Raw genomic sequence first — 15,700 nt, forward strand, 5'->3', positions numbered from 1 at the left:
TCTGAGCAATGCCATTGCTATCATCGAGCTGAAAATAACTTGTGACAAAAGCCTGGCATTTTGTTCCCTTATGTCCACTTGTGAGTAGGTGGACAACAATGCAGCCCCTCAGATGACACCTAGAGGGCATTCCTAAATGCAGTCTAATAGATCATAAATAAAGATTAAAGTTTTGTAGTCGCTATTGCATTGTTTAAATGTGAAACATAAGATAGTGTTTCCTGAAAACGAGGATTTAGTCATGAATGGTCACATTGCAAAAAATAATTTGCCAAAATAACTATAGCTATTCACATGTAAAACTGTTTGTAGGAACCCCTCTGGAATTCAGCAGCTTTAAACCAAAGAAAATTTCCTTCTGCTGAGCAGTTCATAACTTGATATCTACAAATAGTTTGTCTGATTAAGCTTTTAGAGTTCAGGGATGTTTTTCTGTCATTTTTTAATTTTTACTTTTTTTTAGGCACTAAGATAGCTAGTTAATATGCGTGATGCTTAGCATGTCTTATCACTGGTTGCGTATATTTGCTGTGCCTCAATGAGCCCCTAGGAAACGGATGATGCCACAGCTGTATGAGAAATGCAAAAACCCAAGTATGAAGCACTTAAAGTTCCTTTTTGACAGGTGTTTATTTTAAGAGCTTTGAAGATCTAGAAGCTAATTCTTGTTTGCTAAATGGGCTTTTAAATTGAGAAACTTTCTTCAGTGTTGTGGATTTTGTGGTGTGTGAAAGGACCAAGCCCTTGCAGCTTAGGGGTTGAAAACTGAACAGACTGATGCTGAGGGTCCCAACTCTGGGACGGTCAGGGAAATGCAGGGAGCTGCGATGCCAAATCCATGTCAGACCTTAGGATTTTAAGGTACCTGTTCACTGAGACTACTTTGAAAGCTCTTAGGAGCCTGTAGGATCCCTTGACTGCTGAGTCTGGCAAAGATTTTGTAATGCAGAGACAGGTCCTTCATGCAGAGTTAGGGACCTGTTTTTTCTTGAGCAGGAGACCAGAACTTGACCTCTTCTTGGTCATTCTTCCTGGGCAATTCTTGAACTCTTTTGCCTATATCAAATAAGGCTGAATGCAGAGGTGACGCTGCAGTGTACAAGCAGTGAGCGTTTCTTGTAAGCCAGTAGCAAGGAGGGTCTGGTGCGTGATTGAGCTCACTGTTAATGTGTGGCAAGCACTAAAGCTCTCCATGAGAACCTAGTGTTTGCACCCTTGGTGCTTCATAAATTGGGATCCTTGACATTTGAAAGGGTTGAGTGTTCGTTAACCTTCAGTCTTGTCTTCAGGTAGATCGCGTGTTTGGATGGATTGGCACCGTGTCATAAAAGAGGGACTTTGCTAGAGCTTGGCAACAGTAAATGAGGTAGTCAGCTCACATCTAAGGATAGGTTAGACAGGTAAAAAGAGCAGCGAACTCGACTAGTCAGAGTGAAATGCAGGTCTTCTGGGGAATAGCGTACTTTGAACAGGGAAATGGTAGCTTTTCAGCCTGCAAAGTGAACAAGAATGGAGTGCAAGGTATTACAAAGCCTGCGTGAAAAAGTAAGCAACTGCATTTTGATAGGAGTCAAAGGACACTGGGCAGCAAGTCGGAATATACATCCAGCTTTTCACAATAGGGCACTGTTTGTGACAAGACCTTTTTTCAACCCTAATTACTGCAGTTTCTTGTTCTGACAGCTGTGCTATCCAAAGCCAAAAATTCTGTACTTTCAAGTAATACAAGTTTCTATAAACCTTCACCTTTTATACTTCTACAATTACATTGATAGAATTTGGTGTGTGGAAGAGTGGTCTGATCAGTGATCATGCTGGAGAAGAAAAAGAACTCTATTCGCTGCTGCAGTGAGAATTGCTCAGTTTTCCAGCTTGTATTCTTCTCTCCCCCTTACGTAGGAGTATTTCCATAGTTATCCCATCAGGTGTATTTTGTATGATAAAATAACTTCATGCGATTAAAAAGCAAGCCAGTCAGTTTTACTGTTAGCTGTTTTAACTGTATTTCATTGCCAGTCCAATCCTGAATCTTGGGCTTTACTGTAGTAGTTTAGAGAGCCTTTCTCCTGCCCTAATTTGGGCAGACAGGCACGTTTCACAGGGGAAGGCACATACACTGGACTTTGCTTAAATTTAATTTAATTTATTCCTTGTTATCTAAGATGAATGCGAGGCTTTACCTTTCGTCCTTCAGCATTGAAGAGGCTCCACCGTATGTATTTAAATGCACGTGGCTTAACTTAAACTGTTTAAAATTGCAGTGGGGAGAAGCAACACTCAGAAGCTGACATTGATCTCAGCTAGAAAGTGGAAACGAACTGTGCTGCCTCTTGGCTGAGGCAAGACCTCTGTTCTGTGAGGCTTCTCTTCCCTTCCTTGTTGATGGTTTAAGTTAAAATGTTCACTATGTCCCCATACAGCACAGTAAAGGAAAAAAATGCCATACACGTACTACATGCGCATAGCGTTACTACAGCTCCTGCTTCACAGCTGATCCAGACAGATTAGGGCTAAGGACAAGGTAAACATTTCATGGAGCAGAAGTATTACAGTTTCTGCTGTGGCAGGCTTTTATGAAAGATTAATAGGATAGTGTTATACATTGATCCGCTACTAGGGTAAGCAATAGCAGTGTTTAAAACTTAAGGTGGACTGAAGGTAAAGGTAGTGAAGATTTAACCAAAGTTCTGCCTTAAGAATTCTCTATCGGGGAAAAAAAAATTAGTTTTAACAAATGAAGGAATTTAGGGAGACAAGTCCTTGAATTATGTAATTCTGTATGAAACTAGTAACTTTTTTCTGTTCAAGTATTTGCAGCACAAGATAGTTTCTGCTTTGTCACTTGTTATTTTGGGGGCAAGAGAAGATAGAATATTACTGAACTTGAAATAACTTAGCTCATCTCTATAATTGTGAATGGCTTTTCTGGGGTTCAAACTTTTTTTTCTTTTCACGCTACAGTTTATTCTACCACCTTTCTTCTGTACCAGGAGTGGCTTGGGGATGTTCAAGAGAGGTGGAACTCCCTCCTTCTAGAAGCCAGACTTCACACTGCAATACTGGTTAGCTAGTGCTACAGTAACTGTCTGTGTGATTTCTGTCACAAGCAGTTTCAGATAAACACCAAACCTTTGGGCAAATACTGAAGGAGCCTAATCTTAGGTTCTCTTGGTAGCAGACAGGCTTCAAGCTTATTTGCTGCATGTAGCATAGCAAGCACCAGGCTCAAATTCTAAGAATAGAGACAAGGTAGCATGTTCATCATCTAGTCTTACTGAAATTGGCTGTTAGCATGAGGCCCAAACCACGTTAACGTCTCACTTCCCTAACACCTCAACTGCACTTTACAGAATATTCTAGGTACTTTTAATCCCAAATATCATAAGCATTTTCCTTTTTGTTATTAGGAATCTCTAATGAGAGTTCAAAACTCCAGTGAGAGTTCAAAAAGGGAGACTGAGGTACTTACATGCACCTTTTTAAAGAAATACCATTTTGCCTTTCTTCAGAATACACACACCCCTATCTGACCAAAACCAAAAAGAGTCCAGTACAGTATTACTCAACTCCAGTCATTTAATTTTATTAAACAAAACAACTGTCAAAATTTGACAGTTTGATGTAAGTTGAATCTGAACAAATTGATTTTACAATACAGTATAAATAATTCTTAACTTATATAAAACTTGATTAAGATTTTTTTTTACTAACTTTACAAAAGAGCATTATTGAACGTAGGAGCAAAAGAAATTTTAACTATGGCCTTTTTGTTAAAACAATATGTACACACTCACAGTATTTTCTTTGTGCAAAATATGTACTGACTGATAGACTGTACCTTTCTGTACAAAGGCAATTTCAGTTACTTTGCATAGCAGAAAAGCAACACAGAAAACACTAGATACATAACGTTGTTGCTATAATACTTTAGGTAAGCCTTTTGGAAAAAATATTAGACAGTAACTTTCTCATTAAGAGCCAGTTTGAATTCTAAAGCATTAAGGCTATTCCAGTATTGCAGTCTTGCCAATACATGCCTAAAACACACTTTGTCCATCAGACAATTCATTGTGTGTGCAATGTGTTATCAGTAATTATGCCTGTTAACACAGTCAGCAATTTGATATCCCCAAACTAGTCTTCTGACACTTCAAGTTTTCGTTGAGGAATATATAGGGTTCCTTGAGAGGTTCTATCAGTACCGTCTGAATTTGCAGACAGTGAAGATACTGTGTTTGGCCCTCCTGGTGTGCGGAAAAACATGTCTGTCGTTGTCTGGGGCTCTTCTGGTTCCTTTGGAACGCTAGGCTAAAGAGAAGAAAGTTTACTTTCATTTAAGAAAAAAAAAGTGAGTTATAGTTTTAGGTTTCTGCAGGATGTTAGCAAATAGATTCCTGAAATTTAAAAAATCTAACAACTCTTTACAGAGAGAAATAAAACTACTTATTTTCCTTGAAATATGTATATCTATATAAAATGGATTAAATAAAGATAAACTTGTTTCTCAAATCTATCTTCTATTTTTAGATCAAACAGACCTTAGCCAATACAGTATTATATATATTACACAGAGAAAACTTCATGGGAAATAAGATTCTGTTAAAATCTTGTGGAAAAAGGGTACCATTAAGTATAAGAAGTTGAGAGTAAATTAGGAAAGTATTGACAAGGAAAGATAAAGTAACAAATTTTCTATTTGTTACTTTAAGGATATGTTATCTCAGGTTCATCCAAAATCTTCTAAGACAGTTGTCTCTTTATATCTTGTCATACTCCAGCTGGCTCCACATCCTCAACAATTAGGATACGTGTTCTTCCTTTCTAACCTCTCAAATTATATTGTACTTATGCTAGCCTTCACTGCTTTTTGTGGTCACTACTGATTTATAAATCAAGATTGAAAAAATATTGGTTTAAAAAATTTACCTGCTGAATGGAATTACTGCACTATTATTTCCCACTGGGTACATGGTCAAAGAAGTTGTAATGTTTTACTTACCTTTTCTTCTTGTAAGTTCATGTTTTCTGAGCTGTGGTTACTATTTTCTGCTTTTGGAGAGAGTGGTATATGCTGAAGAACAGGATTTGCAGGAACTTGCATACCAGCAGGTATTAGTCCTACATGTTGCAGCGTAAAGTTCAGAACTGAAGAATTTGGAGTTTGGGCAGAACTGGTGTTGCTTGAATTGAGACAGGAGTTGCTTAGTACAGGTGCAGCAGCAGCTATAGAAGTTGGTGACAGCATTATATTCAAGGATGTTATATGAAAAGCAGGAATGTTAACTGCTTTCAATTCAGATGCAGTCACTGGAATGACACCTGAAACAGAAAAATCAAGTGTTGAAGGAATTAAAAACTGAGACTCTTGCACTGTGTTTTCTTGAGCTGAGTAAGACGAATCTGGCTCGCAGTCCTTCGAACCAGACAACTGTGTACCTATCTTGTTTAGTACTCACCAGCAGGGGGTGAGCTGAAGGAACTGTGCTGTAATGAACATATCCCAGTTTTCTCTCTATTAGAAAGGCACGCCTTGTTGCCATGGTGGGTGCACTGAGTAAGAGGAATAAGGTAGCCAGATGGAAAAAAGGTCTGAAAGAGAAAACAACAACACACCTTTACCCCAAAGACGCAACAAACAAGGAAGTATTTCTACCAAGTTGTATTCCCTTTGCCACTGCCTTATTCTTTATCCTCCATATGACCAGGATCCTATATTCCATGCCTGTACTAGCTTCTGTCTGAAGCTAGCCTCAGCCACACATTGCAAAACAAGACTGTTCTAGTCCACAGAACTCAACTGGCTCAATTCCCGGATGATATCCTGGGAGAGGAACTGTCAGTCCACACAGTACAATTAGACTTGACAAAAGAAATCCTTATGTGGAATACTTCTTTTGGACAGAAGAAACACCTGGACTCTGTAGTCATCATGTCATGTCATTCTAGGATTGTGTTTTTCTTATGACATTGTTATGCAATCCTTTTGCATTTACAAGTTCTGTTTTCGTCAACAGAACCGTTCTTGATATTCAAGTTCTCTGTAGCGGGAAGTCTTAAGTGCAGAACACAGAATTTTATATCGATTCCACTGTAAATGGAAGTATTTGAAACAAACGGTACACAAACAACGGTCTAGGAAGGTATAATATCTTAGTATTGCCTCTGTCTGCTTAGGCTTAGTTATCTTCATCCCAATCAAAGCCTGAAACTCATTTTACTACTACTTATTTGTGTACTTAACTCAGAAATAGAACGGTCCTACATTGTTTTTTTTCTTAAAGCACACTAAAGATAATCCAACTCAAGGCAATCTATATAGATGTAGTCCATTACAGTTCTGTTTCTTTTGCAAATTGTTCCAAGTGGAATTTTTCTAGGTAACGACAATATTTGTTACGGTGTCTGACAAAGCTTACCTCATGAGCAGGAATGGCAAATGCCACAGGAATGTCTTGTTTAGGTTTGGTTCTGTTGTCATCTTCTGGAGTATCTGCTCTTTTACATTGGTCAGAGCAACTTGCCACGCTTAGGTCTAATGTTTCAGATTTGTTCTGTTTCTCTTCCTGGAAATTGTCCATTTCGTGATTCATTTGTGAGCCACGGGAAGGTGGTCTTTCATTTTTAACGGACTCTCCCTTTTAAAAGGAAGTATATATGAAAACAAGGGTAGACATAGGGAAGGACTTGACATTCCTAATTACAAGTCTCTGACAACATTCATACATTTCATAAGTTAGAAAAGAAAGTTTGTGCTGCAAAAACTTGTAGTCAATAAGAGAAATAGTTCCATGTTATCCCCTCTTGTTCCTTCACAGCTGGCGGATAGTTAATGCCACACAGCCACACCAGTCTGGTAACATTTCACAGCTGTTTTGACAAGCACAATTTAAAGCAGACTGATAATTTACAGACCCTAAAACATTCAGCAACTGAGGAGTGGAAAATGATCCAGACCTAGTTTCTACAGCCACATCAAGTCTCTCTGAACCTCTTATTCTCTTCCTGTGCTGTATCATTACGTCTAAAACATTAATGAAGTACGACACTGGATAGAAATATTTAGAAGGTGTCAGGATGTGGGGGATGTTACCTGTCCAGCAACTCTTGTGTGTCCACTTTCCCTCCCAACACCTTCAAAGCCAAGAATGAATGTCAGCCCTTCTACAAAGATGAGTAACCTGAACTACCCCAGAATCACTGTATAATAGGTAAGTCTTGAAACAATGTTTTTGGTTTTCTGAAGATATCTGTACACTTTGACACCTTCTCAGAAACAGCAGACAATTATAACTTAGTCTTTTAACTGTTTGCACGCCCTCCAAAATTATTCCTCAAAGGTAAAGGAACAGGTATTTTGAAATTCCAGCACAAAATATTTATACTGCAAGAGTTATGCAAATCTGTAGCACAAACGCTTCTGTAGTCAGCTAAAGGATTATGTATTTATAAGGTTACTCCCTCGTCTGGCTTCTTTACGATTAATTTGCAAATTAGACATCGGGCAGGCTCCTAAATCACTTTGAAATGAGAACGTGGCACCATCTTTAGGCTACAGAACAGGTTAAAAAAAATAACTTACCACAGAAGTATCAAGGCTTTCCTCATCACTTCTATACTTTTTAATCGAATTATTCTCTTGTAATGCCTGTGATCTTTTAAGGCACCTCTGTGATGAAGATTCAGATTGTATATCTGGTCTTTCTTTAGCTGTCAAGGACTTTCGTGGATCATCTGCAGCTATGTGATTGTCCCCTTCCTCAGTGGTTATTTCATTTAAGACTTTTGAATTAATACTTTTAATTCCTGTCACATTAGCACGTGGTAGAGGCTGCAACATGAAACTTGGGCTGTATGTTGTCACAGTGTGGGCTTGGGAAGGATGCAGATATATTGCATATGAAACACCCGAATGAGTCTGAGGTAGTATTACTGGTGACACCGAACTGTGGCTCGGAGGTAAGACACCTAGTGGCTGAGTGAGAACTGACTTCTGAGAGGGTGCTGCAGTGTGAGTTTCGGGCTTGGGGGCTACCTCAGGTGAGGACAGATTATTTTCCAAAGTAGATCTTGGCAATTTCATTTTCATCTCTTTTGCTTTCCTTAAAAAAAAAAAAAAAACACAACACAAACGAAACAAACAAAAATCCCCAAACACGTATTTTAATACCTTCATGCAGAAATGCCTTGACTAATGTTTTTCTGTAATACTAAGGCTTAACATGAACTTGTGTGTCTCAATCCACTGAACAGAAAATAGTAAGTGAAAAAATAGCCTGCACCATCAGGGCTTATTGGTTTTTGCAGACTATGTCCTGACTCAAAAGAAGCATAGTTTAAACTTAATGGTCAATGTCAATATAACACTTGTGCAAACTTACTTTGATGGTCCTTCCAGCTGATGTTGAGCGATCGCTGCAAGCTGAGACATTTTACATGTGTAAGCTGATAGGTTTTGATCAGTACCTGCTGCAAGGGGGGAAAGAAAACGAATGACGTATCAAACATGTAAGTTTTCTACCTTGAGACTGCATTATTTAATGTGGCATACATGTTTAATGAGAAGACACTAAAGCTCCATGCTATCTATAATCTCCAACCCAGACTTGATTTGATCAATTGGATGGTAACATACCAAAAAAAATTAAAAGCTCAGCTTTTTTTTTTCCCTCCAAAGACGACACCTAACAAGAACACAAACATGGATAGGTAATTTTCCGGCAATTTTATGGAAGACAGAACTGCTTAGATAGCAAGATACAAAATGTAGCTTCTGCAATAAGCCACGACTAGAAGCAGTTCACAGAGAAAGATAAAACATCCGGAGAATAGACTATACTACACAAAGTTCGTAACCAGTAATATTTACGTTGCAACTGCAACAGCACAGCACAGGCTGTGACAGTATTTCATCCATTAAAACTAGAAAGAGTTCTACTAATCGCAGAGCTTATTCACTGAACATGGTTTATTTTAGATTTGTTTTCACTATCAATATTCTAACGTATCAGTTTTACAGGCAATATGTATTTCTGCCATCTTGTCTATTTCGGACTTTTTCAAACATGGTTTTGTTGTAAGCAGGCACACTCACGCATCCACATCTCCTATGAGATGATGGCAAGCCTGGATATTTAATGCAAAACTCTACATCCAATTCAAAAACATACATAGAAAAAAAAATATATAGTTTTCAGCTACATACTTGTGCTTATTTTAACTGGACTGGCTGGAGCAGATTGGATCTTCCTTCTATCATTTTCTATATTTTTAACTAACTTTATTAGGGATGGATGCCGAGTGAAGTTCTGCTTGACGCTTGAAGGAAAAAGATTTTTTGAACACTGTTCTCTGGAAGTGATGCATTCTGAAGTATGTGGAATGTAGGTCGCAGAAGTTGCTTCAAGTTTTGTGTCTAAAAAGCAGAAGAAACAGAAGAGTAAGTATGTATCATATGCAGAGCCAGTAATGAAAAGCAATTATTTGAACCTGGCTTATAAATACTGAAATACTAGCAGCAGCAAAAATGGAAATGCAAGAGTCACAATATAAGAGTATGTACTATGTGGAAATATATTGGACATTCCAAGAAATACTAGTGTGCTATGTTGTTGAGGACCAAGTACAATGTGACTGTCAAAGACTTTCTGCCTAGTTTACTCTGTCTTTCGGTAAAAGATATTCAAAATGAAGAAGGAAGCACAAACATCAGCAGAACAAAAGAAAATGACACACAACCTACCCTGAATACTTGGCAAGACCTCGGGTCCCGTCCATTTGAATGCTGGTTTTCTACCTCTCTCCTCTGTAACGTGAACTTTCTTGATAAGCTCAAGGCTACTGAGAACATTTGCTATGTCATAAAGTCTTCTAATTTTGGCTGAAATAAAAGAAAAATGTAAGCTGTAGCAATTCTTACTAACTAGTTACCGTAGATCAGATTAAAAATCTGATGATGTCCTGTTAGCAGCTGAAAGGAAAAACCTTCTTAATTTCTTTGAGAGAAAGATTTTGTGGAACAGGCATTTGTACTATGAAATAACGTATCGTATCATAAAATTTAAATGTATAGTGGAATGACATACAGATCTATAAATCTATATAACGGTAAGGATAGTATGCTAAATGTAGAAAAACATTTTCAAAACAAGTTAGGCTCTGTACACAGGCCAAACCTACACAAATTCTATAGTGAAAACAAGCAACTTCTAAGGTAGGTGTACAGATGCAAGGAAGAACGTGGAAAGTATGGAGAAGAGACACACTGAACTCCAACAGGATGAACATTGTGCATGTTTTTTGACTGTGTTCAGGTTGAACCATTATGAAAGTTTTAGGCAGCAGTAAAACTACAAGTGAATTCTTTAACCACACAGTGAGGGTGCTTAATCCAAAGCTTCTGCTACTGAAAATTTAAAGTCTAGCAAGTCACAGAACTTCAGACTGTGCTTCTTAACCAAGAAGATGGTAAAATATGTGATACCGTAAGTATTAACACTTGGATGGCACACCATAAAAATGCTTTTAGTGAGACATAGATGTTATGGAGGAAGAAGAAAAAAAATGAAAACTAACAAACAACCCTACCCACACACACTGTTTTGCCAAGATGCAATGGAAAGGAAATTATGAACTGAAACCAGCGAGGATCAGTCTGTTGCATAGTTTCACCAAAAAAAATAATTGTCTGAGAAGCAAGGAAGGCTGTAGTTTTCAATGAAATGTGAAATTAATTCTTAATGCCTCAAGAGCAGGCACATTTTCAATTAATATAGTTATACTGGCCTGGACCTAGAAGTACCTTTACATTTGAATGGAGAGCAAGAGGAGGAAATGTGCAGGGAACTGAAAGCAGGGTAAAAGAATAAAGAAATAATTGGCAGTTACAACATGGGGTTTCGCTTCCTCATACATTTAAGCTATTAACAAGACTTTTAAAGCATTTCTTTAGATTTCCATCGAGTAAGTTATATGACCAGAACGTGGATTTGCATGATGCTAAGACATGTTTGCTGAAATGATGCCAATATCTGTCACAGATTGCTTGAGACTTGAGAAATAGTTACCAATAAGCAGACATTACTTCACCGTGAAAGGATTCTATGGACTTTTCTTACATGGTGTGTATGAATGACAATGTACAGGTGGATCCCTAATAAAAACTGTGCATGGAGCTTATTGGGTTTTTGGAAGTTCAAATACAAATGGCAGGAAGAAGATGATAACGTTTTATACTACATAATCTTGTACTAGATATAGCTCATTTAGCTTACACTGGGTGTTTCTATTTAAAGCATGATCAAAAACCAAACAGGAACAGCAGCATTTTACTTACTTTTAAACTTGCTTTTATCTAAGTCTTCTAACTGATCTTCTCCAATCAAGATTTTAGCAGCAACTTCAAGGCTTACTATTTGAGGAGTTGATACAAGAAACAGCATCACAAATTTCTGACTCATCACTCGTAAAGACTTGTCTTTCCTGCTATTTACTGATGCTGCAGCAGACAGGAAAAAAGGATTAAAGCATTAAGTGATGTGGCACCTACAAACACTTAAAAACGCTGAAGAAATTTGTCAGTAACAATGCTGAGAACAAACAATACGGCAACTAGGCAGGGCCAACATGGACTCCAGAATTGAGTCTCTACGTGGCAAGAATCAGGTAATTAGGTGGATACCATGTCTAACTACACAGCAAAGAGTGTGGTGTCTCCCTTGGTATACCTTTCCTATCATCTGACTTGTACTCTCAAAGATGTTTAACTGTAGATTGTATAACATATTTAACAATCGTTAGTGAGCATTTCTTCCATGAATCAAACCTAAATTTAAAAAAAAATAATTAATGGTGTCATGTATACTTTTGGCTTCTATAACATCCTGCAGTTTGATTATATGTTGAGTATGTTTGTTAGTTTCACCTGTAGTCCCCTCCTTGTTCTTGCCCCCTAAAAGTAAAATACATGTGTAAGAATTGAATAGGACAACTAGAAGAAGGTAGAGCACTTCCTCCAACCATGAACAGATATGGTGCTTTTCAGGCAGTAGTATTTTAGAAAAAAAAAAAGACCAATAAGTGTTTTTTCCATGGGCATAGATATTTATAATATATTTGTATTTATTCTTCTTGGCATTGTAGAGAAATATTACCGGCACGAAATTCCATTCCTGGGAGCTCGACAAAACACATTTCTGAATGCTCATTTGAGACAGAAGACCTCGCCATTTCTTCATTTCTTTCACCATCTAAATCAAATTCATGCTCATACTCTCTTTTCTTGATCATCTGAATTTGTTGTGTGTATTTGTTCTCTTCTCCAACTTTTTTCAAGGTCTGCAAGGTTTTGGTGAGATTATGTCGCCCATGCCAAGCATATCTGTTTTTGGCAAGGCGTCTCACCATGTGTAGGCTCTCTAGCACGTTCACGATATCATATATTCGTCTACGTTCAACATCTAAAATAAAGAAAAAAAAGGAAGATCAACATGGTATCTTTACTACATAAAATACTTTTTTCATTCATTTACCTGATACGTGGCTTGCACAGAAAAAGGAACAGTTTCCCATACTTCCCCCTCTTAATATAATTCTAAGACATTTTCACCAATTCCTAAGTACCAACTTTACTGAAAATAACTCTTACAGATCTTGCGGGCAAGAAAACAATTCATGCTTCAGACATGGCAAGGACTTGCTCTTCCAGACCAAGTTGTTCTTGTATGTCTTGTACTGTAGACCAAGTTATTCTTGGTCTACAGTATAGACTAAGAACTAAAACTTACTATTACGAGTAATGCCATTAGATGGGTCTCAATACAGCTTTAAAAAAAAGCATTTTTAATTATTCACTGCATCAATTTTAGATTGCCTTGTTAATTACTCTTGGAAACGCACGGTAAACAACTGTTTTGTAACTTGCTTTCAATGCTATTCTATTAACATACTAGCCTTTTCTCTGTTGTCTATTCAATCATCATTTTTGAGTAGGTGTTTTCTAACAGATGATATTTTGTACAAAAATGTATCAATAGAATTTGCAGTTCATCCAATCTGCAGAATACTGTATTCTCATAGCTCTTACAGAAAAAAAGCTTCAGCTGCTAGCAACTTGGACTCTCAATAGATCATTGGTGCGATACAAGATAGCAGAAAGTAGTTTCTTGCTTTGATGTTATGATTGGACAGGAAACCGTGGGCTCAGCCTCAGAAATGCTAGCTCCTGACAGAAAAAAATCAGCCACGAATCTTAGCCATCGTTTCTAGGTTCAAAAAAATGCAACTGGTTATTTGCAGTATCTGTAGTAATGAAGACGTTTAATCTCAAACATCATCCAGAGTTTCTTAATTCAGTTCACTGAGCAAACTTTAGCTTCTTAAAAGAACCGTGGTAAGAACGAAGACTTTAAAGCTGCATTTAGGTAAACATGAGAGCATACAGAAAGCATTTATAGTTTTATGGAGCTAAAAAGTACTGAACACAGAAGGGTGGTTTATTGGCACATTTGCACGAGGACGTATAATGGCATATACAGCAACTTACTAAGCTCTTCAGCTACTTCGTCAAGGCAAATATAAGTATTCTCTGCAGTGCTGGGGTAATCAGGATATCGAGCTAAGAATTTATGACACAGTAATCCTAGGCTTTTCTCCTTGCGACTTGGTTGCGATTTTTCATATTCATCTCCCGATAAGTGCTCCTAAGCAGAAGTAAGAGAACTTGAAACATTTTTACAACAAATGCGTAAATATATACATTTAACAGCTTTGTTGTGGGCACAGTCAAAGCTCAACGTTCCCCCTTGGTCCTCAACAGCTGTGGAAGAAGAATTTTGCCAGTTGTGTGTAACAATGTGATGTTGTCAGTTACATTTGTAAACGCTACAAAATCAGAGCTGGAAAGGAAAAGTTGCGGTATGTTAGCCTGGAAGTTTTAATACTGATTGAACAGCCTTCAGCTAAGTTTTTTTTTTTTTTTAAAAAAAAAAGAAAAGAAAAAGAGGTAGAGAGGAGACCTTCAGAGCATACCTGCGAGCAGTGTTTGGGCTGCAGGACCTCACCCGTGGCGTTTGACAGCTCCTTCCTCTGCTCCCTGCTGCGGATCTCGGGGCTGGCGGCGCTGATCAGCATCTTAAGGTTGGAGGTCGGCGTCCAGGGGTCCGCGGGCAGGCTTTCCTTGGGCTTCGGGGGTGTGGCCAGGGGCTGACAGCCGGGCTGCATCTCCGCCAGCACGGACGGCGAGGCGGCCGCTTGCTTCAGCGGGGTGCCCGGCACGGCCCCGCGCGGCTCGGCGGGCCGGTTCTCCTGCGCCACGGGAGCGGAGCGCGGTGAGGCGACGAGCCCCGGGGCTCCCGGCCTCCCTCAGCCCCGGGGCGGGCAGCCCCCGGGGGCCGGCCGAGCCCTGCCCGCGCTCACCCCGCCGCCCCCAGCCCCGTACCTTGTCGTCGGCGCCCGGCTCGGCGCCGCGGGCCGCCTGCATCCTCGCGGGGGGACCACGCTCCGGCCTGCGGGGCGGGAGGGAGGGAGGGAAGGAGGGAGGGAGGGAAGGAGGGAGGGAGGGAGGGAGGAGAGGGCCGTGAGGCGGCGGCGCCCCCCCTCCGCGACCCACCGGCGCCTCCCGCCTCTGGGCCCGGCCCGCGCCCGCCGCCCAACGGCCCGGCCCGGCCCCGCCCCGCCCATTGGCCGCCGCCGGCGGGCGGGGCCTCGCGGGAGCCGCTTTAAACACCGGGCGCCGCGCCCGCGCTCAGCCCCGCGCCAGGAGCGCCGCTGCGCGGAGCACCAGGGGCCGGCACCCACCCGCGGCGGCACCGCCGCCGATTTGAATCGAAGGCGCTGAAGCCGCCGGAGCAGGGCGGGGCGGGCCAGCCAATGGGCGCGCGGCACCGCGGCCCGCCCGGCCAATCGGCGCGCGCCCTCCTTCCCTCCTCCCTCCCGCCGCGGCTAGGCTGGGGGTTGGCGGGCTGGCGGCGCGGGAACCGGGGCGCGCGGGGCGGCGGCGAGGCGGGAGCCCGGGGGGGGGGGATGAGCGCGCGGCGCTCCCCAACGGCCGTGGCGCGCGGGGCGGGGCGGGGCCTCCCCTCAGCTCCCCTCAGCTCCCCTCAGCTGGGGCAGCGATCGTGGGGCCGCCTCCTGCCCCTGAAGGCTGTCCCCCGCAGCCAGCCGTCCTGTCGGCTCCTGCCGGCGCTGGCTGCCCCCACCACGTCTGTTTTTTAACTAGAAAAGCGTCGGGGTTGGCACCAGTGCCCGGTTAACAGGCGGGTTCCCCGACGCCTCGCCCTGAAAGTCCTCGCACGGTAGTTCTCCTGAGGGGGTTCTGCGTGTGTTTGCCAGCTCCAAGCCCCTGCTGCCACACGTCAGTGTCCCACCGTGAATATACAGCCTTATCTGCGCTGGTTGAGCCGAAGAGTTAGTCGGAGCATCGTCATGGGGGTTAAAGATTGCGTGTGGTGTGCCTTGGCGGTTTAACCCAGTCCAGGGAACGATAAACCGGGATTATAGGGGAGTCGGTAAATGAGTCAAGAGTGCCTAAATTGCAGTGCTTCTGCTGCCTGAACTCTAGGTCAACACGCATTCTTATCTTCTCCACAGATAAGTTTTTTCTTCAACAGCATAGCTATGCACTATGCTAAGGAAAGCACTAATCTGCTTTGCGTGCCCCGCTTATAGTTGTACTTCTTGTACAAACACCTTGTCAACGGCTTGG

General features: G+C 41.2%; 1 protein-coding gene across 2 annotated transcripts; it reads right to left on the reverse strand.

Moving 5' to 3' along the window:
* Positions 1-2,835: 2,835 nt before the first annotated feature.
* Positions 2,836-14,643, reverse strand: E2F8 (E2F transcription factor 8). 2 transcript variants are annotated; one of them, XM_040560480.1, is made up of 13 exons: positions 14,435-14,643; positions 14,026-14,301; positions 13,541-13,697; positions 12,150-12,455; positions 11,333-11,494; positions 9,740-9,877; positions 9,203-9,364; positions 8,379-8,466; positions 7,580-8,099; positions 6,417-6,635; positions 5,457-5,589; positions 5,000-5,319; positions 2,836-4,308 (listed from the first exon to the last, which is right to left on the reverse strand). In XM_040560480.1, exons 1-13 carry the CDS (start codon positions 14,474-14,476, stop codon positions 4,135-4,137), a joined length of 2,697 nt encoding a protein of 898 aa, XP_040416414.1. In that variant the 5' UTR covers positions 14,477-14,643; the 3' UTR covers positions 2,836-4,134. The 2 variants fall into 2 exon arrangements, with proteins under 2 accessions (XP_040416414.1, XP_040416413.1); XM_040560479.1 differs by having other exon boundaries at positions 2,837-4,308; positions 9,203-9,412.
* Positions 14,644-15,700: the final 1,057 nt, after the last annotated feature.

The sequence above is a fragment of the Cygnus olor genome, chromosome 5 (genome assembly GCF_009769625.2).
Source record: "Cygnus olor isolate bCygOlo1 chromosome 5, bCygOlo1.pri.v2, whole genome shotgun sequence".
In the NCBI taxonomy this organism is placed as follows: domain Eukaryota; kingdom Metazoa; phylum Chordata; class Aves; order Anseriformes; family Anatidae; genus Cygnus; species Cygnus olor.

Excerpts from the sequence above, each read along its gene's own strand:
- E2F8 (XM_040560479.1), bottom strand. The coding sequence starts at position 14,476 with ATGCAGGCGGCCCGCGGCGCCGAGCCGGGCGCCGACGACAAG. Across the intron at positions 9,878-11,332 it reads AGATAAAAGCAAGTTTAAAA|CCAAAATTAGAAGACTTTAT; the intron begins GTAAGTAAAATG and ends CTTTTATTTCAG. Across the intron at positions 5,320-5,456 it reads CTTCAGCTCACCCCCTGCTG|GTGTCATTCCAGTGACTGCA; the intron begins GTGAGTACTAAA and ends TTTCTGTTTCAG.